This window comes from Cynocephalus volans, chromosome 11 (genome assembly GCF_027409185.1).
Source record: "Cynocephalus volans isolate mCynVol1 chromosome 11, mCynVol1.pri, whole genome shotgun sequence".
NCBI lineage: Eukaryota > Metazoa > Chordata > Mammalia > Dermoptera > Cynocephalidae > Cynocephalus > Cynocephalus volans.
In genome coordinates this window covers 110,443,637-110,471,430 of record NC_084470.1, presented here as the reverse complement: position 1 = coordinate 110,471,430, position 27,794 = coordinate 110,443,637, and the positions used below count along the sequence as shown (strand labels likewise).

At 36.6% G+C, this 27,794-nt stretch overlaps 1 protein-coding gene across 1 annotated transcript in view; it reads right to left on the bottom strand.

The window, feature by feature from the left end:
* The window catches only part of USH2A (usherin), a 763,885-nt gene that overhangs the window by 257,024 nt on the left and 479,067 nt on the right, over nucleotides 1–27,794 (bottom strand). Inside the window, exons 38-40 of the mRNA XM_063114845.1 lie at nucleotides 12,476–12,626; nucleotides 11,793–11,935; nucleotides 843–1,471 (exon numbers count right to left, since the gene is read on the bottom strand). Coding sequence (XP_062970915.1) covers nucleotides 843–1,471; nucleotides 11,793–11,935; nucleotides 12,476–12,626 — 923 coding nt within the window. The remainder of the gene's footprint in view (nucleotides 1–842; nucleotides 1,472–11,792; nucleotides 11,936–12,475; nucleotides 12,627–27,794) is intronic.

The window sequence follows — 27,794 nt, the reverse complement described above, 5'->3', positions numbered from 1 at the left end:
AATATAGCTTTTAGTTTGGAGATTAAATTTCTTCAACAGTTTACACTGTTTAGTATCACCTAGTGTTTGCTTTTGGTGGGAGAGAGAGAACACACAACATAGATCCAAATAATAATTTCAACAGATGAACTTTGCTGTTATGCAAATGTCCTTTGTTTTGTGCTCTGGTGAGCAAGCTACTGTACGAATGCTTTTGGCAGTAGTACAAGACTGAATCCATGGAAGCATGTGTGTATTTACACAAAAGAGGCTTCTAAGCTACAAAACTCCCTCCTGTTTGGTTACACTAATTTCCCTTGAATGAAGTTTGTATGCCAGCCAAAACAATGGTAGTTATCCTGTCCTCTAGAGTTCATTCCCAGTAGAATGAGGTAAATAACTGAACACTTCCTAGATAGCCCATTGATATGCTATTTTTATTTCCTTCTCCATCATTTTGATTCTTTGATTATTAAAAATATCAGAATATTAGTAGTAGAAATTTTTGTTAATATGTAATCTACTCCTCCATATTTTCCCATCTCTTCTCATTTTCAGATCTATTTAAATCTGATGTGGTGTTTAAGCAAAGCATCCCATTGTGGCATTCAAAGTATTTCAGGTGTGCGAGGCAAATGGAAGCATCTAAACAATGTAATTAAGGGGATACAGGGAGAAATGAAAAACTGACATTGGATTCAAGATAGTTTGGGCCAAAGGCCAAAATCCAGTTTCTCTAGTGAATGCCTAAAACAACAAATGCATTCATGTTCGTTTTGTCAGTAGATGGCTCTGTTCAACACAGAGTCAATCCAGGGTAAATTCCTGAGTCTGCAAAGGAGACAGAACACTCACTATCTTACCTTGGCTGCATCTGGTCCCAGCACAGTCACCACAGGCGGCTGCACCCCGGCGGGTCGTGAGGGTCTCGTGGTAACTTGAACCCAAGCACTGCTGTTTGTACCTCCATTAAGAGTGCTCATTAGTACCCGGTATTCATATTCTGTCCATGGGCTGAGAGCAGGAGTCTTGTCAATAAACTTCATGGAATGACCTTTTGGAAGAGTCACCAGGGTAGTAACTTCTTTCTTCCCTTTGACTCTTCTCTCAATTGTGAAGTTCTCCACCAAGCCATTGGGGTGAGTGGGGGGTTGCCAAGATATAATCACAGATGTTGGAGTATCAGAGAATAGCTCTGGATTTGGGATACCTTCTGGTGCTCCTGGGAATGTCCACACAGTCTGGGACTCTGGAGAGAGGGAACACCCTTTTGAAGTACAGGCTTCTACCTGAAACTTGTAGGCAGTATATGGGTGTAAATGGATCACTGTGCAATTAGTGGTATTTCCGGAAGTCCTCGAGTAGAGATGGCCATGTTGGTAAATGTTATAATGGGTAATAATCCCATTGCTCTTCAAAGGTTGCTGCCAGGTGACCAACATCGTTCTTGACTTTACCTCCAGAAGGATCGGAGGGTCTAGAGGGCCGGGTTCTAAAAAGGAGAGTAAATCCAAGAAGTAATAGCTCTCAGAAACTTTCACGTTGCCTCAAAATAAAGCTAAAATGAGCAATAAATGTCCTATAAAGGTATGAAAATGAACACTTGGGGAGGGCCAATAAGTAAATAAATGCCGTAAAGACAAGGACCATGACTGCTTCACTCATAAATGTGCGTGGAATACTTGTTGAATATTATTGAACTAAAACGGTCATTTCCTTTCTAAGATAGCTGTATTAAAATCATTGATTTTTATTCATGCTAATGATGAAAAATATCATGAGGATTTTTTGAAATAAGGGTATTACAAGAGAAATATACAAAAGGGCGGTTATAACCAAAGTTCTCGCTTCTGCCGCATTTTTTTCCAGAGCCCCAGTAACTAATTATAATCAATAACACTATCATAACAAACCCACATATTTTACAGCCCGGTAAAATCCTCCAGCATCTCTCATTATATATTCCATATTCTATGTCGTTCTGTTTATTATTCTAATCCATGTTTTGCAATTTATCTACTCCCTGTTAATATTATAGGTGATTTTTTACTGTGACTGTGACAGAAGCTGCCGATTTAGCTCTTTCACCTACTGATAAATAAACAATGCACAGATCTGACCTTTAGGTTAACAGGTTTTATGCTTGCCCCACTCAGCACTCTAACTGATTCAATTATCATAAAGGTTCAGGAGGCTCCATGAATACTGAAAAAGGCCCACCATATGCCCTCATAGGTGTTGTGGAACAGCAAATATTCTGCAGCCCTCCAGAGAAATTCCTTAATTGTAAATAATTTCACCACGCGACACAATCAAGTCACCTTGAATGCAAACCCCTCAGCCTGCGGAGGCAAAGTGTTATTTAAGCTTTACTGGGCTGCGTTAAATTCTGCAATTTGAAGGGCTGTTAAGTTTTTCAATTGAAATTTCATTTAAAATGCAGGTGCTTTTTATTATATTGAGGCTTTACTGCTCTCTAGGTACAAGCAAGAACATGGTGCAATAACACAAATCTGGCTCAATCACTGATCAGTAACAGCTGTAATTCCAGAACATTTAGCATTCTTATAAACCATGGCCTGAAATCTATAAATTGCTACAACAGATCAAGAAAATGCTATATCCCCCTTTTCTGCCCACAGCAATTTTGACATTTATGAGATTTTTCTGTGAACATTAGATTTTATGAAAATCTTTAAAAAAAGATATACTTGGATTTAGTAATTGTTTAAAACAGCATTCATTATGTTAGTGTGTGTATGTGATTCAGTTACACCGAAGGTTTACATTTTCAATGCAACCACTGTTTTGCGATGCCAGTGACTGCAATCATAGCTGGTTACATGAGCACACTTTCACACAACATGATCCACGTACTTGTCAGCAACTGGACTGATGGTGGAATCATAATTACTTTTTGAGGAGAAAGATTTTATAGTGCACTAACCCTGAAATCAAGCCATATCTGACAATTTGGTAATGTATCCTATTTGAAGAAAGAAATCCTAAAAGAACAGTGATCTTGGTATGGATCACATTTTCCATTTTAGTCTGTTGTTCGTTTTCATTTTAGAGCTTTCTTAAAACCACTGGGACATTTCTTACTTTTGCTCTCTGGTATACAGTAGCAGTAGCAATTATTATATCAAAATGGGGATATAGCTCCTTTCTTTCTACTTGTTGTCTAAATTTGTCTCTTTCCCAGAGAAAAGCTAGTCTTGTAAGATATCAATGTTGTTTTGAAATCTAAAAAAATTTAATCCTCTGAGATTCAGGTTTGTAAAATCTGTGGTAGAGATTTAAGTCTTTAATGTCTAACCCTATCTCACCCTCTCTCTCTCCAGAAAGAATAATACACATTTAAAAAATCAGAATATTTTCTATTAGGGTTTTCATCAGGGTCTTGCATAATTATTCCTCATGTGTGAACTGTCAAACTGTGAGCTTCTTCAGGGAAAAGAAACAACAATACTGCAGTTTGTTCTCTGTGATGAGGGGGATAAGCCTTTTATTTCTCCTGAATATAATGATAGTATTATAGGTAAAACATCCATGATAATGAGATGAACCTGCACTTCAAACCCCCATAGAACACAGCTGTTCCTTAAAGATGATCTCTTATCTCGGGAAAGAAGAGATATTCAATTTCAATTTCATGATTTTCCCCCTTAAAAGCCAGCATACATTTTATTAGCTTCCCGCTCTGGCTGAGTAGGCTCCCTGCTCTTGTCGCGGAGGATCCTTTAACTTGTGTGATTCTGGAGAGGAAGCCAAAAGCAGCTTAATTAGCTCCTTTGGCTAGGGAAGTGTTAAAACCTGACTCCTGGCACTCTTTCAATTTAGTGCTTTAAAATGATAAGCCGAATCATCTAATTCCATATACAAATCAACTGGCCTGCTACTGCATGGTTGAAAGGGTCACCACAATTATGTAAAACATGAGTAATAACTATAATTGGGGTAGTTTGCTAATACAATAAAAAGCTCTGAACATGAGAAAAGTTATGCTCACAGCAGTAGCTATCACTTTCTAAAGTAAGAATTCATGGATGAAATGACATGAAAAAGATGGTTATAAAATTTTAATGGAATGATAAAAGGCAAAAGTCAGCCTCTCAGCTGAATTCTTAAAATCCCTATATATCACAATCAACTCCTTAACTGTAAAATCAATGTGGAGTATAACATGTTGTCAATGCGGCTGTCACTGGAGGGGAGACTGGGAGGTATGACAGGCACACAGCTCAGCTGGCCGGTGATGAAAATACAACAGTACAGCTCTCTCCGTGGGTGTAATTGTTTAGAGAACTCCCTCCTGGAGCTGGGAACAGGAGCATCCTTTATGTTCAGATCATAGATTCATATTTCAGACCATTTCATTACAGCATTAATAACAGAAAGTAGTTTAATTTTGGCAAATGAGATTATCTTTTATGGCAAACTATTTTGCTCATCAGCTTCTAAAGTTCAGTCCCAGTCTAAAATTGAGTAATAAAATTGTTAACAGAGGATCTGCTTATTTATTTTTACACTCAGGTGTGTATATTGGGAACAGTCTGTATGCACGTGTGTGTGTGTGTGTGTGTGTGTGTCTATGAACAAACACTTGAATGACCCACAACTTGAGTGTATATGTAACTTTCAGTGGTTTTCATGGGTCTTCAACACTTTCTTGCTATTAGTCTTACTCACGATCGATCAGTTTTCCTGTTACCTTCTCATTGTTGCCCTGAAGCAACTTTTTACCATTCTAATTAAAATCTCACTCAGTTTAAAAGCTCTTTTCAGTAATATTAACTCCATAAATGAATATCTCCTAAATTTACCAATGAATTAAAAATCAAGATGGGAGATATATGGATGTATAATTATATAAAGCAATATATTATATGTTAATTGTTAATGTAGCCTCTTGATATTCAGTTCTGATATGTTAGCAGAAGAATAGAGTGTTGGATTCCATCTTTTCTCTAATCACGAATTCTTTGATCAATTTATTATTTATACCCCAACTACTTCCCCAAAGAACTTTTGACAGCTCATAGTAAAAGACCCAAATGTAAGAGGACCAATAGAATAAAGATAAAGAAATATTAATCTTGTGATAATGAGGAGGGTAAAATAGTGTATCCCAAAACAAGCATTAACAATGGGCACTGCAGGATTGCACAAAAATTAACTTTTACTTCTTGACACCTGGTTAGAAAGGAAAGGGGCTGTGTAACATGGGTGCCTTCATTTAATAAAAAGGACATCTGAAGGCTAGAAGGTTGTTGGAATTGGAAGGATACTATTTGACAGTCTGCAAGGAAATATTTTTCTCCATTTCTCCTGAGACCCGGAAAGAAGGGTGTAGGGTAGGAAGAACGTTCTGACACTTGCAACTGGGACACATTGCGAGGTGAATGGCAGAAGATGCTTCCTAGAAAATATGGGGCAGAAAATAAAATGTGTTGATGGGAGAATTTATGAAGGCAGGAAAAAAGCCTAAAAGGACTAAATATAGCCACATTAACCCCTTGTATTTAGGCAAAACTTCATCTGAAATTTTCCGAATTTAACTCATCAACTCTGTTTACTGACTCCCCAGGGTAGCTCTTTGACCCCCTGAGAAGTCTTTCTTCTTCTTTGTACTTACTTAATCAATCTTGAAAATTTGGGGTTTCAGAAACATTGTCAAAATGAATAAGATCATGTGATTAAAAGAATCTATGTGTTCATAGTCAAAATGAATAAAATCACGTGATTAAAAGAATCTGTATTGTTTTAGCATTACAGAATGTTTTAGCATTACAGTCCTTTTATAAGCAGGTGCTATATAAAATGCTATAGAAGATGATTATGATAAACACACATATTTTCTGATAGCTACCAGTTTTCAGGTATTTGAACTCCCCCAAAATTTAAGATTTGAGACCATTAAGACTAAGCTCATGACATTAAATATCAGTATATGGCAATTAGCACTGGAACATCTTGCATGGTCTACTGAAAATTTTCAAATATTGCCAGTTTAATTCTTTCAGAGCTAAAGAATGAAAACAGTTTTCTAAAATGTTTAGTGAGTGGCCAGCAGATAACATTTCTGGTTATTGAAAGAATAGACATATAGTACCTGTCAAAGTGTCTTGCACAAAATAGGCACTCAGAATTGAAGCAGTAATAACAAGTTTATAATAAAATTTTTTTATTAATTTTTTAAACTAAACACAGGAAAGGCTACGAAAAGCTTGATTTCTCATTACTTTCACCTGCATTCTTCAGCTGACACACGTAAAGAACATAGAAATTACCAACACTTCTAATGGGCAAGAGCCGTGAGCTTTATGTGCCATAGGAGATTCAAGAGCTTAGGATGGAAACCGAGACAAGATGGATAGAATTTTTCATTAATCAATCCATCCTTTCAAAGGATTTTCTGTTTGTCACTTTTAGCCTGAATAAGTTTCATTTGGTTTTAAAATATAAAAATAATCATAAATATTTGATTTTATTAATTCTGGAAATTCAAGAATTTGGGGAGAAAAACTATGCAATAGAAAACAATGTATGTAGTGAGAAACATGCAGAGCCATTCGGTTCTCAAAATCATAGAATTACTTATGTTACTTTTGACCAGGGTCTTCTGTTATATGTCAAATCGATACCCGCACCACTGTACAAAAGGATAAATATGTTAGCATTTAGTGGTTACTATTTAAATCAATTGGAAAAGATATTTGGAATGGAGAAAAGAAAGTAACTGTATAGCATTACTAAAACTTGTGGTTCATATTTATTCATTAAATAAAATAAAATCTACTGATACAAATACACTACCTTCATTTAAAAATGTTCCTTTTTCCCTCTCGCATAGAATTCTGTTAGAGGATGCAAGTTAAGACTTAAATTTCTAAAATACACTAATCATGACACGATGTTTGCCATACAATATTAGTTTTAAATTTAAATGCTCCAAAGGGCACACATGCATTTATTAAATGATTTGGAAAATCCAATTCTAGAATTATTTTGATCAATGTATCAAATTTCATACCACATTTTTACTTTCCCTAAGGAAAAGTAAAAGGACTCAGTGTTTTACTCTCATTACAGGTCATGAGAACACGAACAAGAAAAATTGTTTTCCTTTTTAAATTCTCTTTCTATATACTCTCCCCTTCATTTTGGATAGCACCAGGTTTGGGCCTAGCAGAGGCCTCTCTAATCAGGACATTCATTAACCTGCCAGGACAGCCAGTGTTGACTCAAAGGGACAGTCAGCAACCTGCATCTGACCACAGCAAAGAATAAGGGTCACTCTTGGGATGTGCCTCTCTAACATCTGCCTCTCAACCTTCTTCCTCAAAGGTTGTCTAAAACTCAGAGGCTGGAACCACTGACAGAACACCCTGGATGCCCCTCTCCATGCCTCACCTGCCAGTGAACAGCTCCTACAAAAATTGCTTTTGTCCCCTTCTCCTGGACCAATGGTAATGAAGTAAAGTTGAAATTTGGTATTCAAGTGAACTCCAAATAGAAATCATCCCCTATTTCCTTTCCTTCCCTGGTCATCTCTTCTTTTATGACACATCCTACTGAAGGAAATGTCCTTCCTCTGGCCCTGCTCACACAGTCAACTCTGTGTACTCTAACCATGGTTTTACTATGTGCTTCCCTAGCCACACAGCAGGCACCTGAAGGCAAAAACAGTGTTCTATTCACCCTTGTAACTTTCATGTCTTTTTCAGTCCCTGGTACCCAGTAGGCACCCAGTCAATGTTTGATTGGTTGAGTTTTCATGGATTTACTTAGATCAAATTCTTTTTAATCAATCAGTGCCCCAACTAACAACTTGGGGACACCTGCTCTATATCAGACCCTCCATCCACACTGGCGTTACAAAGATGAGACAGAGCCCTAGGTCTCGAGAAGTTACAATTCAGAAGGGTGTGTTGATGTGTGGTAAACACAAACCAAAATTCTAAGAGAGCAGTGGAAGGGAAGGCTTCACAGAGAAGGTGGCCCTGGGCTGGAGATTGGTGAATGAATGGAACTTTGCCAGGCAACAAAGGAGAAAGAAACCTGTACCATGAGATCGAGATTTCAACTGACATTGCAATATTTTTCTATCTTACCCTGGAAGAACCTTGGCTCTTTTGTACAGTGCTATGAGAATCTCAAAGAGGAGTGAAGGCTGCTGAGGGAAAAAGTAATGCAGGATCCAGACACTGGGATAAGTTCTCTCATTGCCCTGGCCTCTGTCCACAGCGAACTTGGAAATGTGAAAAAAAAAAAACAGGATCTAATAGAATGGGTAAATACAGTACATTAATAATACCTAAAATCTCACTGTGTAGATAATGAGATTTATCTTTCCATCTTTTAGCATACTCTAGTCAAAACTCATGAAAATCACTTTGTTAGCAAAAAATACACACATGAAAAGATTGTCTAAGTAAACCCACAGAATAAACTTTAAATCTCACAGATTTTATTTAATAACACCTCTTAGATTAGTGGTTTAAAATACAAAGGGGGAATTTGAAACTACAAATTTTGGGGAAATAATCAAATTTTTAAAAAATAGATGACAACTGAATAGCTTACTCAACCAACTCATGTTTGTTTTGTTTTGTTTTGTTTTTTGAGGCAGGGAAGTGATTTTTAGAAAACAATTTCAATTTCATTAGGTTGATCTAATTGCTTGTGTATATCGTTTATGCTTGTCATTGAGATGACTAAAATAACCAGATATTCCATACTTCAATCTTCTTACCTGGAAAACTTTGAGAAAAACAGATTATCTGACTTTCGTTGGCCTAGGGAATCCACATTTTTAAGAAAAAGTGGGTTATCTCATATTTTACACCAGGCAGGATTTTAGTAGGCAAAAAAGTATGTCCACATTTAAGCAGAGATTCGAAGGAAATTGCCCTCCCTGCCAACTACAATTTCTGCATGCAAACACTGTACAGAAAACAACTGTAAACATACAAAGAGAACAGTGATATAGTCAGGAATGCTGGTTATTTCGGGTTTAAAGATATCACAATTTTCAGCTGCTAGGTAAGTGCCTTCATTGTATTAATCACACACTCCCAAGTCTAGCACAATCTTAATGCATTTTTGCAAGCTGCAGGCATGCCAGGTGCTTGGACTGCTAACAGCACACTAAAAAAAAAAAAAATCATGTGTTGTTTGTATTTATCTGGTTGCAAACAGTTGAACCCTACACTGACCAAGTTGACTGGAACAAACATCTTTTATTAACACATGTTTAACAGGATTTAAAATATTCATGGGAAATGTGCATTATTATTATTTGGCATCAGCACACTAGATTTTTAAAAATGCATGGAACTGGATATTGGTGACACACTGATGTAAATGACAAATTATTTGAAAAAAAATGTTTTAAAATTCCCCACAGCCTTTTCTCTGTCCATGAGAAGCATCCTGTACCCAAGCATTTTCTTGCTCATTTTCCTGCAGCTCATTTCCTGCTTTAGTTTCTCTTTCTGCTTTCAGTTGTGTCACAGGTTTGAAGAAAATCACAGTGTGGAAATATCACTCTGAAAACATTGCCATTGGTGACCTATTTTGGCATTGGGAAGTGTTGTGGCTGTGGCTGATGGAGAAAGGTGCCTGTTGATGGTATGAAATTTAAATATGGGCGTGAGGCCACTTCTCTATTTCATTCTGTAAGATGATATGTGAAATCTCTACATTGAAAATTGCACTTTGGTGAGCAGGAGGTGCTGGTCAGAATCAAGTGTGAAGTGCCATTCTGGCATGGAGCTGTCAGCATGGGTGGTTTTATAAACAATGCTTTGTAGCCCTGACAGAAAAACTGCTTGCACTCAATGCCAATCACTCCATCTTTGTCAACTCAATTGCACATCCTTTCAGAGATGGCATCCATCTCCACTGACATCCAAAATATAGAGTGCACTGTCACCATGTCTCAGGGGTGAGTCTGCACCAGTAACTTAACCTAGAGGAGTTCAAGGCCAGCTTCTGGCTTTTTGCTCTGTGTGCAGCTTCACAGCGCACATGCAGGGCAGGGGAGGAAGAGCTCACCCATCTTGGGAAAGGGTGCAAACACAAGTGATGGCTGGTTTCTTGAGTTGATGGCTGCTATATAATCATGTGTTACTAACTCTTCCTTAAGGAAAATAAAGAGTTAATATCACTCACTTCAACACCAGGCCCTGAAGTCACAAAGGTGACCGTGTCTCTGTGCATGAAAATTCTAACCACTTACGGTCTGTAAGACTGGTTTTACAGTAGGGAGATGGGAGGTGAGTTTGCTCACAAAGGATGCAGTGCTAATTGGTACTTTGCAATGTTTTGGACTTTGTTTACTTACGTGCTACCTTCTTGCCTGTAACTAGAAGGTCATGGTACCCATTCAATACTCGTGGGCAGATTACCTCCGAGGAAATTTCTGTCGTTTTTCTGGGGAAATAGAAATTGGGGCAGCAAAAATGGAAACCCTTTTCCCCCTCATCTATCTGGCATTCTACTGAGCCATCACTTCTGCAGTGGGTTGAATAATTATCTTTAGTTCATCTTTACAAAAAGGTGGTGCATTAATGCTTCCCGGGCCCTGGGTGTTATTTATTGCACTGTGCCAAATTTACTAAATGGTACCCTTGAGACCGAAAACACTGGATGTGCCCTTGTAAAGTACCTAACTTGCTCCCAGGGAGTAGTTATGAATTGGGAGAAATGGATTAAGTATTACATATTATTGTTCATGATGGTGTTTTTTAAATAAAGTAAACTTTAAAGACGGTAAATCATTCCATCTCATTTGCTTTCTTATCCTCATTTCAAATAATAGAATTAAAAGTATTATAGAAATAGAAAAATGTATTTAATACACAATCGGTGTTGTTTTACATACTGTACCTTTATATTAATATCTAGCCTTTTGAAAGTCACTCAGTTTCTCATTGGATATAGAGCCAGAATGGCAATTGGCCAACAGAGAAAATCTCTTCTAAGAAGACTATGATTAAAAGACTTGACAAGATTAACTCTAAAAACCTCATTGCTCAAAGATCCAGTGCCCTCATTCACTCTGTGTAGCTTGATTTAATTTCTAACTTTTCTAGAAAATTATACTTCCATATATACACTTTTATAGAGGTAATTTGTATAAAACCAAATATAATAGCCATGTGTTTATTTCCCAAATATATAACCTGGTAAATGTATCACCTAGAAAACCATATATATGTAAACCTAACTTTTCAATGAAAAACTGGAAATTTTTCTTTATTGGTTGAATAAGGCAATCCCAATCTACCCTTTGTAATGCATGCAGAATTACTATTATCAGATTATACTTCTCCATGCTGGAGGCTGTCTCTTGGGTGCAAGTTGAAGTACAATGGAATCTGTTTCCAGGAACAAATATACGGACAGCCTGAACATCCTCATGAAGTAAGGTTCATATTTCATTTTATTCTGCCTGCCAGAATTCCTCCAAAGCAGAGAACATTCGCTCACAGAGTAGAAGATGACACCTTTCTCTTGCAGGACACCTAGATGTACCCTAGAGGATGGAATGGGGCCATATCCTAATGTATTATGAATTACTGCTTCCTGTCTGTAGACATTACCTTCAAACTCTCCAAGCCCACATTTTCCTTCTTTTGGGGGAAACAGAACACTCTTGCCCCCTCTCTTGCCCTTGCAAAGATTATTGTCACTGAATGACAAAAAAATAGGGGAGGTTCATTTCTTTGCTTTGGAAAAACTGAAAACATTTAAGACTGCCTAATGTAGAAGACATTTGGCTGTGTATTGTTCAGACCACTTACTGTCCTCTGCGGTCATGAATGGAATCCAAGAACTATGTGCACTGCCAAATCCATTGGAGGCAACCAACCGAAACATATACTCTGTGTACGGTTGGAGATCTCTCACTTCATAGCTTAACGATGCAGAAGGATTGGAAAATAACCTATATGGGAATGAAATGTTAATTAGGAAGTTTCAGACATTCAAAGAAATAAAAACTAATAAAATCTTGTTGCAGAAAATTTTCAGATAATGTCAACATGCATTTAAGTACTGCCATTTTGTGCCATGGAGTGGCCATTCTGCTGAGGGTTTATAATCTTGTATTTATGTAAGATGCAAATTCTGGTAGTGTTGAGACTGATTGCCATGTGGAATTTGTAGAATAAGTAGTATAATTTTCTAGCTAGAGTTCAGACAGCATTTTGTTGGTTTAAGGTATATCCCTGTTATATGTAATACATGGGCTCAGGAAAAGTTTAATGTGAAGAAATCTTACTTTAATTGCTACATAAATAAGAAATTGACATTTTTGCAAGGCAAATAATTATTCTCTAGGTTGATTGCTTGTTTTTTTGTTTGTTTGAACTTTAAACAAGTAACCTATATTTCTTGCAAATGAGAACTGACCTATTCTACAAACATTTTATGTCTACACTGCGTAACCCCTGTGGTAGGAAGATGAACAAAGTAGGACGCTCACTCTCGAAATCCCTGGGTGGAGTAGCCAGGCCTCATCTGGAGCTGGTATCTGGGAGAGCCGGGAGCGTTGTCACGAGCTGGTGTAGACCAGACAACCTGAAGACTGGTTGGAGTGGCAGATGAAAGCCTGGGAGGCAGCACGCCATCTGGAGCTGTCGAAAAACACAGATGAATTAGAGCAGAGAAAACTGTGGAGAGCATATGCTGGATGGAATCAAAATGCTCCATATACTGGAAAAACTGTTCCTCAGGATCAACAACAATGTTAAACATGGTCCATTTAATTTAACATTTTCATTCCTGAACTTCTGTACTTCTCTATTGTTCATTTCAACACAATTACACTAGCATTTCAGTCTTAAAAGCCACCCCCCCACAGCAAGACAAATGAACAGTGCAGCTTGCTCCCACCTGCACTTCTGTTTATCTAACTGCAAACGTGGAGAGAGCAGAGTGAAGCACACACGAGCACCTCTCAGTTTAACTCTCTGCTCCACACACCGAGCAGAGGAACACTGAGCCAGAGCATGTACCCTTCCCATCCATGTCAACCAGCATCACCCTAACCACACCACTGCACACGAACACTTTTATTCTGGAGAAACAAGAGTTTGTTAAAATTGTATTGTTCTGCAATGACAAATATACACGAGTGGCTGAAAATAGCGTATTCCAGCCTTAACTGTCACTCATGAAAATATGAAAACTAAGCTTTATTCCTCATGTGTTTTATACAGTCAGTTATGCTTCGCCCAGTGCCCTGCCCTTTCTTAAATATGTTGCAAGTTGGAGCACACATGTTGCTTTTTCTAGTCTGGTGGAATCTCTGGAATCCATCCTGAATTCAGTGCACCTGCTTGACATGAGCTATAAGGTAAATCTATCTGAATGGTTCTAGAAGGCTTAACAGAAATGAGTGAAACTAAAGCATATTCTACTAAAAAAATCTTACGAGATGACTCTGGTTATTTAATTAATTTTTCTAACAGGTATAACTTGGGTGAATCTATCATATCAATGTTTGTTCCAAAGCTAGTTGGAAACTCAAAAGCAAATTAAGCAGAGCTCTGTGTCTTTAGAAAAATCCCCTAATGTCTCAGAGGCTATGCTTTCTGATGTTTAAAATGGGGCTATTTTTCCCTTATAGGATTGTTGTGATGATCAGAGGTATGTAAATAAAGCATATTATTTTGGGCCTTGGTAATTATTTGTTAATTTTTATTATTACATTGGACTAATCTGAACTTCCGTTAGCATGACTTAATTGCTACTGTAGTGTAGCATTCTGATTAGTCCAGTATAAATTCCTAATGACCATAGATTTCTAGACGCAATTGGTGAAAAAGTCATAAAAATAATAAAAACAAATGAAATATCAGAGTCCATTTTCCACTTTCTTTTATACCTAACCTTGTGTAGTGTGTGTTTTATGTACTCTCCAATTCAGGAGAACCTGCCTGTGAATAACAAAGCTAATGAATGACCAGCGGTGAGAATAGAAGAATTAGATTACATATTTCATCAATCTGTTGTAAGGCTTTTGAGATCATCAAAAATTCATTCATTTGTTCAATAAACATTTATTGAGGCTTGACTCTGGGCTAAGTACTATCTTTCACATGGAAAGATAACAGCACTGAGTAAAATAACACTGCCCCTGCCCCTATGGAGCTTATATTTAAGTTATTATATGGAACAGGCAGTAAACAATCATAAAGAAGACAATACTGGGTGCTGATAAGTGCTCTGGAGAAAAGTAAAGCAGAGTAAGGAGGAGACAGTGAGGAGTAAGCAGTTTTAGTTACGGGATAACAATCCGGGTTAGATAGGAAGACCAAAGGAAGGGCATGCTGTTAGGTGATATTTGAGCAGAGACCTCGATGACACGAGGGAGGTGGCCATGAAACATCTGGAGGAAGAGCACCTGGAAAAGAGGTTGGAGGGATAAGCAGGGTCTATAGCCTGAGGGGCCTTGAGAGTCATAATAAGGGCTTTGGAATTCATTATAAATGGGGCTGAGAGCTGTGGCAGGGTTTTAATAATGGAAATGACATGATCTGATTTTAACTTATAAAAATCTCTCTGAGCTCATGGGGGAGGGGGACAAGAGTGGGAATAGGGAAATCACCTATTGTAGTAATCCAGGCAAAAGATGACAGTAGCTTAGAGGTGAGTCATAGTATAGGAGGTGGGGAGATATCGTGCTGTTCAGCTGAGTGTGGAATGTACTGCTAACAGAATATCAGGTTGTCAAAGACAATGCCAGTGGTTTCAGCCCAAACACCCAGGTGAATGGTGGCATTACTACTGAGATGAGAACTGAGAGGAGAAATAGGTTATGGAGGAGACTAAGAGTTCTGTTTTGTCCATGTTATGTATCAGAGGTATATTATCCAACTTTAGTGGTGATATCAAGGAAGAAGCTGCAGATCTGAGTCTGGATAGGAGTTGTGGGTCAATGTATACGTGGTATTTAAAGGCTGAGACCTAATGAAATAAACTAGGGAGTGACTATAGACACAATGAGTATATAAGAAGTCTGAGAACTGAGTCCTGGAATCTACCAAAATTTTGAAGTCAGAAGGAGGGAGTTTGTTCTAAAAGAGAGTAAAAAATGGGGCAGTAGCTAGAGAAGCTCATGGTATCAAAGGAAGGTTTTCTAAAGACTGGGAGATGTTGCAGCATATATGCATGCTTATTGGAAAGATCCAGTTGAGACTGGGGGAAATGATAATGTAGGAGAAGAAAGAATAATTGCCAGAGCAAAGTCCTTGTGTGGAGAGAGGGAGGTGAGCCGCTGTACATGTGCATTGACTTGAGAGCCAGTGCACACTAGCGGTTGAACAGAGTAGAAACAGTTTACCTACCGTGCAGAAGCAAATGAAGGGACAGAGATGCAGGCAAGTGGGTAGACTCAGTGATGGGAAAAGTATAAAGATTTCTTCTGATGATGCCAAATTTCTCAGGGAGCAAAATACTCATAAAAGTGAAGGCATCAGCTCAGTGCCAAAGTATGAGAGAGAATTGGATACTTTGAGAGGAAATGGTAAAAACTAGTTCTCTCAATTAGTAGAAGGCTGGCATGACTGGGAAATGCAATAAGATCACTGGCCAGGGACAACTAGCCAAACATTTACCTCAAAATCTGTGGTTTGTGAAATTTTTAATTGCTATTTTATCTGGGAACACAAATAGTTTTAACAATAATGACTCCTTAATGAACATATATTCTTTGATTTCTTGCAAGTGCACACATATAAAAGAAGCACTCCTAAAACATGCGCAGAAGTACAGTGCAAATTGCACGTGACTTACAGTGTGTAAAAACATGATTATTTTTTGCCTAGTTTTTCTATGTCAAGTCGTATAATGTCACTGACAATTCAAATTCTGAATGAAAATCAGTTCTAAGTCCTCAGCATGAAAAAATCAGCGTTTTTAAAATGCACACAAAAATCCCTTCATGTGTTAGAAACTGCATTCCTGTACTATTAAGAAAGAATAGAAGACTGCCCCAAGGTAGGCTCCATACTAGTAATAATAATGTTTCATGGATTCTCTTCTGAGTGATAAAACAATATGCTCCATTAAATTGGTCACACTTTGATTATATAAAACTGTAAACTATTTCCCAACAGAATGATCATCTCAAATTATTTGTATATAACTACTCACTCTGTATGCTTTTAGTAACACTGAATTCTGGAAACCTTTCCTTCCCCTCTGTTTAACCCCTTTTATCCTAGATCTACTCCTTAGAGGCTCCTTAGCATCAAAGCAATAACCAGGAGCCAGCCATAATTCCATCCCTAGTTTCTTCACAGAAGAGTCCTGTATCTATCAGCTTGATATATTGTCTCCAAGATGCTATGTTGCTCAAAAAGCTTCTCTCAAGTTTAATATGACCCTCACGGGGCAAACACTCCACAGACAACCTCCTGAATCAACACATCTTGTCCAGTAAATACTAATTCTACATGGCAACTGGATAAAACAGCTCCCCTAATCTATAAATTCAAAGGAAGAGAGTTTTTAATAAAATTTCAAATTTAACCTTCTTTGGAAGGCAAAACTAATACAAAACATTAAGCAATAAATTCAATCTGACATACACTAGTCTAGATGTTATAATCTTTTGAATGTATGATTTTAGTAAACTTTTAAATGATATAATTTGTGGACTCTTCTCTCTCTAAAAAAATCCAAAACAACAAACAGAATAGTATTCATACATGCCCCAAACGTTTTCTCCATACAGGTTTATAGAACTCTGGGGGTGAGCTCTAAAAAAAGCAAAAGTACAGGCTTTTTTTTTTTTTTAATGTAGCTGATGACTACCAAGTCTTTGCAGACCAAAAGAAGAAAGTTTTAGGGAATATGCAGTCTTTGCAGACCAGAAGAAGAAAGTTTTAGTAATATGTTTCACATATGCACCAATATCTGTCTCAGAATATCCACCAGCTCGTTACCACTGTAGTTTGTGTGTGCATGAACACAGACACATTTCAAACTGGTGAAATAAAAGGCAGCATTAAAATAGCAAAGATGCCCATAAGATTTTGTATTAAATTCAGTTTAGTCACAAAAATATCGAATACTACTTTGCACAAGGTTCTTGCTAGGGTCAGAAAAAGGGCAGAATAGGTGGAAGGAGGGATAAGATCATCTCCTTTGTATTTGATAGACAGATAAGACATGATTCAAATAGCTCTAACACAAAAATGTGTACACAGCATAAAAAGGGTCTAGGTGCTTTGGGGGATCCAGAAGTTAGAAACTCACTTGTAGGGGTGCACTGGGCCTTGCCTTTCAGAGGACGATGGCGTGCAGAGGCACTGCCTTGGGGGCACTATCAGATGGCTCATCCGAGTTAATCGAGTTAATCGTGTCCTCAGCCTCAGTGCAGAGCCCAGGGCTCCCTCCAACTCATTCTATTCCGATGTGATGCTTCCTGCTGAGTTCACCTGGAATCTGACCCCACCCTACCCCAAACTGTGCCCTCACTTCAGAGATTAGATCTTTGGGATCCTCATTTAGGTTTTTCTGTTAACCTAAGAGAAACCATGGCCTTTTATCTACACACATCCTTGCTGCTTCACTGAATAGCCTGGCACATATTCAAAATCCTTGGATTACACATTTCCCTATCATTTTCTGAAATTGCTACATATGAGCAAGGATTTTAAATTCTAGTTTCCAGAATGGAAAATTAAAGTTCAGGCACATATATTGAGTCATTGAGTCATGAACAAATTGAAAACAGAAGGCAAGACTCGATTTACAGTCACTAAACCATATGTCATTTAAAAAGATATTAATTATGAGGAATATGCAGATGTGCTAACAAATGGACAGTCAACCTTGAGCACAAGGATGCACAAACAGAGCTGCATTAAATAGTAACAAGCAGGTTAAAATAGATCTGATAGTCACAGGATAGTCCCTCTAAGAGCTAACTTTTTGAACACATACTATGTGCCAGGTTCTCTAACATAATTGTTTCAAATCCTCAGAATTACACTCCAGAATTGTAGTGTTATCTCTTTGTGCTATATATAAAGAAGCTAAGGCTCAGAGAAGTTAAATATTTTTAGCACAAATCACAAAACTGGTTACCAAGAGAGTGAAAATTCAAACTAGGACTGTTGAAGTTCAAAGACAGTATGCTCTTAATTCTGCACCACGACACAGACTGGTATAGTTAGTGATTTATAATATAGAACAAATATTACATACATTAAATAGATATAAAAGCAAACCGTTTACAATATTAAGTAGATAAGTTTCAATAGAGGTTGGATTTATTTTTGGAACAAGGTCATATCCTTAAACAGTACTTCCCTGCTCTTATTTCCTTCCACTGCGGCAACTCTGCCACCCTCCCGTTCCACAGGGAAAAGCACACAGAACTACCAGTGTGAGTTTGCCAGTTCTCAGGAATTAATCAAAGTGCACAAATATTCAATGAAATGCAAAATGGAGAAGTGATCATGTTAGTATGAGAAATATATTTTTAAAAATTAAGTGTTATCCATAGGTATGTCATGGAATTGATTTCTAATCATAAACTGTTTAAAAATAAAAAAGCATGTTAAATTTAGAAGGTAGGTAGCTTAAAAGTCACCAATAAATGATTCTTGTCAAAAACATCCCAGGCAGGTGACCTACAGGAATCTGCTTCTTGATGACTGGTGGTAGGAAAATAGTTCCCTCATCACATGAATAGACAGTTCTTATTGGAAAACTCTTCCTGATATAAAACTAAAAACTGTATCACTTCTACAAAACCTAGGGCAAATGTAATCTTTTGTTTACATCGAGACCTTCTGAGAGTGATGTGTGATACTTTAAATAATTAACAGGAGCGAGCTGAGCTACAGCAGGCGTACATTGGGGCTGTTCTGGGTAATGGGTACAAATGATTGGTTATGCTAACTACACTGTACTCTTTAGGACCTTACCTGAGTCTCACTCATCCCTGAGAACAAGCGTCTGCTGCCACTCATGGGATATATTTTCAGAATTTTTAAGCATTCGTTCTCCTCCTCACTAAATTTCCTCATTTCAGATTAAACATCTCTGCGCTCTACAACTGCTTTCCATATAATATGATTTCTCAGCCATTATCTAACATTGGTAACTGACTTGGATGTGTTCTGTTCCAGTTTGATAAGATCCCCTTAAAACATATGATGCCTTATACCCAAACTAAACACTCCTGGTGCATTCCTACCCAAGCACAGCACAGGGAGGCACTGACTTGCCTTCTTCATAACAAATTAAATCTGAAATACTAGAATACATATTTAGAATGCATTCATTTTATCATCAATTTCTCTCAATGTCCCTATTTTACAAATGTGAGAACTGAGATTAAGTAACATGTCTGAAGTCAATGAGTAGTAAATGGCAACCTATGGTTTCACACATTTCTTTTGCTTTCTAGACCATAGTTTATCCCTCAACATCAGTTTGAATCTTAAATTTAAGTCTAGCCATTTCTTTTTCCCATAATACACCAAAGTAATGGTAATAAAAACTACTTGAGAGCAGGGAGAATGTCTTTTATTTGTTTTTGTAAACTTTAGAGCACTTGAATTTTGAGAAGTCAGTACAGCATATTAAATATACATTAAACGAATGTTAAAATTTAGTTCCTGCAGAAATAAACATGTTCCTTTTTAAAACTATGTATTTTTCTAATTATAAATATATTACATGTTTAAGATAGACAACTTGAAAATTACCAAAGAAATGAAGAAACAATTAACCATGATTACACTACCCAGAGATAACCCTTATTAAACTGTTACAATCTGTCCTGTCTTTTTACCATACAAATATATGTGTATATAATTAAGAAAAATATTAAGATGAATACTTACATATTATTTAGCAAATTTTGGTTGCTCTACAATATACTATGAGAGCTTTCTATGCCATTAAATATTTTTCAGTTACATGACTTCAAAATAATTGCATGTAATACTTTTATGGACAGGGAACATTCACTAAACAAAGATAACATAGATATAGAATGATATTGTTTTCAATATTATAAATACTATCCTTAGTATTCCAATAAGCGCATCTTTAGGTAGGCTTTTTAGAATTGTTGGGTGAATAGGAATATATGTTGTTACCATTCCAGATATTAGTTGAAAAATTGTTTTCCAGAAAGTTGAATTTATTTATAGTCTTATCACTTAAGTGTAAGTGGTCCGTTTTACTGTATTCTTATCCAAACGAGTATTTTATATTTGTATATATGTGTTCCTATTTATATATAGTATAGAAAAATGTAACAACATCATTAGTTATGTTGTTGTATAATTATGTTACATATTATAAATAAATAATACAATATAATTACATATAATCTATATAAAGTATATATAATCTATAATTTATTGAGTCAGAAAATGTTAACAAGTCATCTGCTATATGCCTGGCACTATTCTATGATCTGGGAATATATGAATGAACAACTTAGTTTTATTAAGGAGAGCGAGATGATAGATGAAAAGGGAGAAAAAGAGAAAACTATGGAGACAGTAAAAATTTCAGTGGTTTCCAGGGGCGAGGCGGGAGGGAGGGATAAACAGGTGGAGAACAGAAGATTTTTAGGGCAGTGAGACTCCTTTGTCTGACACTATAATGGTGGATACGGATACATGTCATTATGGATTTGTTTCAAGCCATAGAATGTACAACACCAAGAGTAAATTCTAATGTAAACTGTGGACTTTGGGTGATAATGATGTGTCAGTGCAGGTTCATATTCGTAACAAATGTACCACTCTGGTGGGGGATGTTAATGCTGGGGGAGGCTATGCACATGTTGGGGCAGGGAGGACAAGGGAACTCTCTGTATCTTCTGCCCAGTTTTGCTTGTGAACTTAAAACTGCTCTAAAAAATTAAATCTACTAACATTTAAAAAAAATAGTTGGAAGTATTTCTAATCTAAGGGGATTGAGAGTGATAATGGAGGAGACCGGGGCGGAGCAGGTATCTCAGGTGGGGCAGTGAGAAGGCCTCCCCGAGGAGATCATGTCTGAGCAGACCTGCAGGTCCCCGGGGAAAGCCTTGAAAGCAGCGTGCTCGGGCACATGAGGGAAGCAGAAGCCGGGAGGAAAATCAGGCAAAGAGGGTTTGGAGATGGAACGGAGGTGGGTTTGCAGAACCAGGAAGAGGATGTCGTTTCTGGTCTCAACAACTAACTGAAAAATGACATCATTTTCTGCGATGGGTCTAATAAAAGAGGAACTGATGGTGGGGGAAGAATCAAGAATTAGGCTGGTTCTGAAATGCACAATGTATTTTTAGAAAGCCGTTAACTATATGGACATGGAATTCATGAGAGAATTTGGGGCTGGGTATATAAGTAAGGAAGGCATCAGTCTGTAGATAGTAATTAAAGCCAAAAGAATGACTATGACGGAAATATTTAAAACATGGTTATTGACCATTTAGTATTTCTTAGTTTCTAATGTGCTTGTCATTGTATTTTGTCCATGTAAAATGGTTTTACCTTTGATAAGATTTTTATCACATCAGATAATCCAGAACATGTCACACTTTTGCCAGTTTCTCAAGTTGTTAGCACTTTAAAATTTTTTAACTTCATTAGCTGGCTAGCAATTTCTTGTAATGTTTTTATTTAGAGTTTATTTTAACTAACTCACAGAATAGACAGGTCTGCATATTGGCAAAGAGCCAACCCACCTGGGTTTAGATCCTCATTCTGCTACTTACTTACTGAGCCAGAGCCTTAACCTTTATGCACCTGTTTCTTCATCAGTGAAAAAAAAATACAGATGGTACACACTTCACAGAGTTGGTGTTGGAGGATTAAAAAAAGTTAATATATCAAGTAGTTACACAATGTAATATATACTTAATATAATAAAGTACACATGGTAAGCACTGTGTAAACGTTTGCTACTGTTATAATCTTGAACTTCCCCGTGTCTGTCACGTGGTCCTGCCATGTGTGTTACTTCCACCATAACCACAATAATGGTTCACTCCAAAATTTCTCCTTGAATAAGTATCACTGAGTCACTTAATGTCCAAAACACCATGTTGCTGGGTGATACTGTAATTACTAGAGAGACACAGTTGCTGCAAATTTTTATTTGCTGGCAAAATAGGACCGAACATTTTGGGGTTAACATCACAAGTGACTTGCAGACAATCTAGTTCAGTTTATAACTATTGAGTGATTAACATAGTCCTACTAATTAGTCTATGATCCTTCACACCATGGTGAAGATTACATATATGGTAGGAATTAAATGTATTTGGGAACCTTATATGTTCATCATTTATTGTACGATACTTGAGGACAAGGACTGTACATTAGGATTTTTTGTTTCATTCTGTACTTTTCTTCTGCATTCTTGATGACTTCATAGTGAGATCTCTCTAGATATATTATTTGTAATAATAATAATATTATGAAAGAACAAAGTCTAACTCCACAGTATTTTGCATGCACTTCAAAAATTCACAATGTTGAGAAAATGCATGCACTGATTATACCCATAACAGAGTTTAAGTTATCTAGCCATCTTAATTTTGATCAGCTGAATAACAAATGTTGACCTCATCAATTAGATGGACCATAAAACTGAATTATCATTACATTTAAGCAAAAATACTAGATAAATATTTTTAAAGTATTTTTTAATTATAATTTATTGACATTCATCAAGCTAGATACTATTAAATATTTCACATACTTTATCTTTTAACATTCAAAATATCCTTTAGATGTAGTTAGTATTATTTCCACATTTTATGGATAAGTGCAGGCTTAGAGAGTTTAAATATACTTGGTCTAGTCAAGTCCACAGCCTGTGTTTTTAACCATAACCCTACCTTAAATAAGGGAACAGACGGAAAATCACTGATTTCTTTTGATGTTAAGCAGAGAAATTACATTATCCAGTTTAGTTTTAAAATATTAGGGTGGGAAGGATGATGCTGGCTACTCTCTTGTGAGTAGACTAGACTGGATTCTGAAAAGGAATGAATGGATTTATCATCATATGTATATACCTTGATTTGGCTTTTTCATAAAGGTTGAGTATAGGATGTGAAAAATAATCCAATTACTTAGTATTTCTAGTTATCTGGTTTCTTTAGACTCACTTCTTGGAACTCATTCTTACATCAATAGACAATCAACATTCATGTCATTCAAGTTCCAGAGAGAAAAAAATTCACAGATATACTTTATAATTTTTTTTTTTTTTTTGGACTGGTAAGGGGATTGCAACCCTTGGCATGGGGTGGTCTGCACCACGCTCAGCCAGTGAGTGCACCGGCCATCCCCATATAGGATCTGAACCCGCATTCTCTGTGCTACCAGCACCACACTCTCCCGAGTGAGCCACAGGGCCGGCCCATACTTTATAATTTTTAACCTGCCTAATTCACAAAATAATTTAAAAACACATAAAACACGAAAAAACAAGGCTAAATAATGAGGGAAAGGATCAGAGAATTGTACCACAAACCCAGACGGAGGTTAGCTATCGTCATCAAGCACCAGACATTTTTCTGAGATTCTTGGGAACCAAGGTAAAACAAAAAAAGAAACATGACCTGTTACCAATCAACACAACTTTTTAAAAGTTCTTTTAGTTTTCCCAAGAAGTTTTTATTTTACAGGAATGAAATGGGTTTAAAATGGACTCTCATTTTTTAATAAAATAATTTACAGTTTTGTAAAATAAAGGAATGACAGCAAATCAATTAATTTTTATGATTCCTAAAAATAACTACCATAACTTAACAATACTCCCACCAAATAAGGGAAATATAACTTTTTTCTTAAAACTGGCAATCTCAACATTGACAAAGTTGTCTTACCTCATTATTTATGAACACATATATAAGCCTATTGTCCTAGTTTATTAGCAATCCTCTTCCCCCCAAAAAGTAAAATCAAGTTTTAAGTAATCCCAGTGTCTCCTGGAGACACCTAAGCAGCCATCCAGAACATGCAGTAAATGCAATTATAAGAGAGAATATATAAGTTTAACTTATTATGTTACAAGTTATAAAACAAATCAACAACTTTAATTAATGACTTTGGTTTAACTTCCCCTTGAGAAATGCTAATGTCTTGATATTTATCTGTAAAGAAAAACATTAAAATACCAAAGTTAATACTGAATAGTCACTGTGTGCCGGGCCCTGGGCTAAATGCTTTGTATCATCACATTTTAATACTCATAATAGTCCTTTATGTAAAGGAGGTTGGTCAAAGAAACTGAGGCTTTATAATTTAAATGACTTGCACAAGATCATGTAGCTGAGTGGGGAGACATTTCAATCCAGCAATTGTCTCCAAAATCCAAGTTCCTAACCTTTATTTATGCAATGTTATTCAAAGTGACCTGGCCGATCCAGAATTTTGCCCCTACTCATAGGTACAGAGGGTGGCTGACCTCCTTTCCCCACCTCACCCCCATCTGCCCCACAGGAGTGGATACTGCTTTTATGCTTTTAGGAGTGGAGAAATCTTGCAGCTAGGAGTTTTGGAAAGAAGAGAGACATTGTTGAGTTTTCTGAGGTTTTTGTTGGTTTTTTTTTTTTTTTTAATTGTGACATTTCAATCTTGAGTAGGTTTGGGGGAGTAGAGAGGTTTGAGGAAACTGTGCCTGTCTTTCTTATGTGTCTGTTTCTGACTGTTAGCAGTTTTTCTCTTTCTCTCTTGCTTGTCAAAGCTCCTTTGGCTCTGGGACCTCCCAGAAAGGGCTCCAGACAAAAACATACAAGACGCAAAACAAGGGCTACGGGTTTTACAATCCCAAGCAGAAGAAATGATGACATTTGCTCATGGTTGTCACCAGTGTCGTAGAAGAGCATTTAGGAAAAAAGCTCTGTCTAGGAAGAAAGTATGTGCATAAAATAAAAATGTTGTAAAAAAAAAAATCTATCATTTACTTCTTACTCAGTGACAAAATAAAATATTTTAGAGTATATCATGGAATAAAACCTAAAGTTGGTACAACATTTATCTTTGGCCTTTCAGTGACTTATTTGGGTCTACAATTCTGAGGGAAACCCAAAATTTCACCAACACTTCACTGGTGTAAAATATATCAGTCAAAATTGGTGCAAATATTTGTCAAAACATATAAAACCCTATGGGCATATTTCAACTAGCTCTAGTAATTATTCTTCATGAAATAAAAAATGGCCCTTGAGTTCACTAAGAAAGTTTTAATTAGAATGGAAAAGATGCCAGGACATCCCCAGTTACAGTATATAATAGGAGTAACATAGAAACAGGGACAAAGGTGGGTCAAGGGCACCAGAATAAAAAGACATCACTGAATACTAATTGCTGTTGACCATTGTGAGAAATAAAAGATTCCACTCCACATTAGCATCTCTAGGACCAAGCAACACATCTCCACCTCCACCTCTCTTTGTGATTTAAGATTAAAGAGTTTCTTAAAATCACTCTATAAGACAATTTCAGTGAATATGTTAACCAGGAGACATCAGACAGACTGAAGTCATCTTCTGTTAATTTTGAAATATCCGAAAGCTATGAATAAGGTAGCTCCTTGCGTGCAGAGAAAAATAAAGATTTTGAATGTCGTGAGCTACATTATTTGTTCAGCTAGAATATGGAACTGTCACTTTGTCAGACTAATTAGAGACTCTCAAGTTAGTGGTCATAAGGCTCAGAAAAGTTTTTTTTTTTATTACATTTCAAACCACCAACCAAATTTAGTTCTTTTTCCTTACATAGATTTCCCATATGTAGATACTCTACGTAAGCCTTTGCTTTTCACATTTGAATTCCTCTTAGTATTCCCTAACAGTGTTTCTCAGTATTTCTATTATTTTGAATATCTTTATATTTATCCAAGTAGTTTCTAGGCAACATAGATGAAATTTATTTCCTTGAGTATCTGATTTTTTAGCCCTTTGTTTAGAGTATATCTGTGGTTGGAAAAATAATTTAAAATATATACAACAAAAATATTGCTCGATTAATTCTATCCTATTTTTAGTTCAAATATTGTTCATTCACTTCATTTAAAATAATTCTGTGAAGAATTTCACCTTTGTGAGTTTAAAAATAGATATGCTTAGCCAGGTTAATAAACAATTGTAATAATGAATAAATTCAACCTAGGCCAAAGCCACTCTAGAAGAGGGCATTAAATTATTCTTTGTTAAATGTATCTAACAGGAATAGCCAAAAAAAAAAAAAAAAAAAAAAAAATGACTTTGGTAGTGAAGAAAATAAACTACTGTATTTTAGAGTTGGACTCTTTCTCTACGGTGCCATTGAATGTCCTATTCTAGGGTAGAGTCAGGTACCATGAAATTAAGTGATCTTTGAATAGTTGACAAAAGTTTAGCCATTTAATAACTGAGGAAACAGAGGTCATTGGTTATAAAAGTCATCTTAACAATGAGATTGCATCTACTATCCAACTAGATTAATTAATTACTCAACTAATAACTAGATTTAGCCTTAAAACATTCAGATTTTACATAGGGCATCTTCTATGATCTGACTGTCTATGTTCCCCCCTCCCTGTCCCCTGCCAAATTCATACGTTGAAATTTTCACATCCAAAGTGATGATATTAGGTGCGGCCTTTGGGAGATGATTAGGTCATGAGGGCAAAACCCACCCTTACAAATAAGATTAGTGCCCTTATAAGAGACCCAAGAGAAATGCCTTGCCCCTTCTTCCATGCAAGGTTAGAGTGAGAGATGGCTGTCTATGAGGAAGCAGCCTTCACCAGACACTGAATATGCCAGAGACTTTGTCTTGGACTTTCCAATCTCCAGAACTGTGAGAAATAAAATTCTGTTGTTTACAAGCCATCTGGTCTATGGTGTTTTGTTATAGCAGTCTGAATGGACTAAAACAGCATCTCTTACCTCTATAGGACATTAATTTCACATTTCTCTATTAGGAAAATAAAACAATAATCATCAGCAGGATTTAGAATGCTGAAGGACTTCTAAGAACTGATTTCAGGTCACTAGTAATAGAATAAAAATTTGAGAAAAAAAAGATGGTCATTTGACCACGACAATGATTAAGAATTATATAATTAGGTTAATGTGAAGAAAATGTGTAATAAAGATATTAGTGGTAGTTATTTGTCTAATAATTTAGCCACACAACTGTTATCCAGTATAGCATTTGGCTATACTACCAGAAAGTATATGGGAATCATGCTAAGGAATGTTGTCACTTTTAGCTTTATGAACCTAGAGGAATTTAGAAGTCTAAAACAAATGTATTCACATGAATAGCCCTTCTTTAATTTGTATACAGCACAAGTTAGAGTACATATTTTTGAAGGATAGCATGGCAATCAAAACATAGATTTGCTGGAAGAAGAAAACATGCCCAGTTCCCAAGAATTTTCCATTGACTATTTCAAAAATGATTATTGGGTATACTGCACAGACATGAGAGCATTCTCCTTCATCTTAAAGGTTTAATTCTAACACTTTCAGTACTTCAGGAATTAGCAGCTTCTAAACTGTTGGGTGCTAATTTGCTGCTGCCTGATCTTCTCACACAGAGGGGAGGATAAAGCCATGTGATGTAATGTGCAGTTATTAGTTCTGTATGCACCACAGGTGTCACCATACTTAATCCCTGCAGTGTCAACCCTGTGAAGGAGTTCGTATTTTTCCTCCCATTTTATAGATGGAAAAACTGAGTCAAAATATGATTGTATAACTTGCTGAAGGTCATATAGCTTGTAGGAGGGAAAATTTAGATTTGAATGAAATCCAACTGACTTTTAGAATCCAT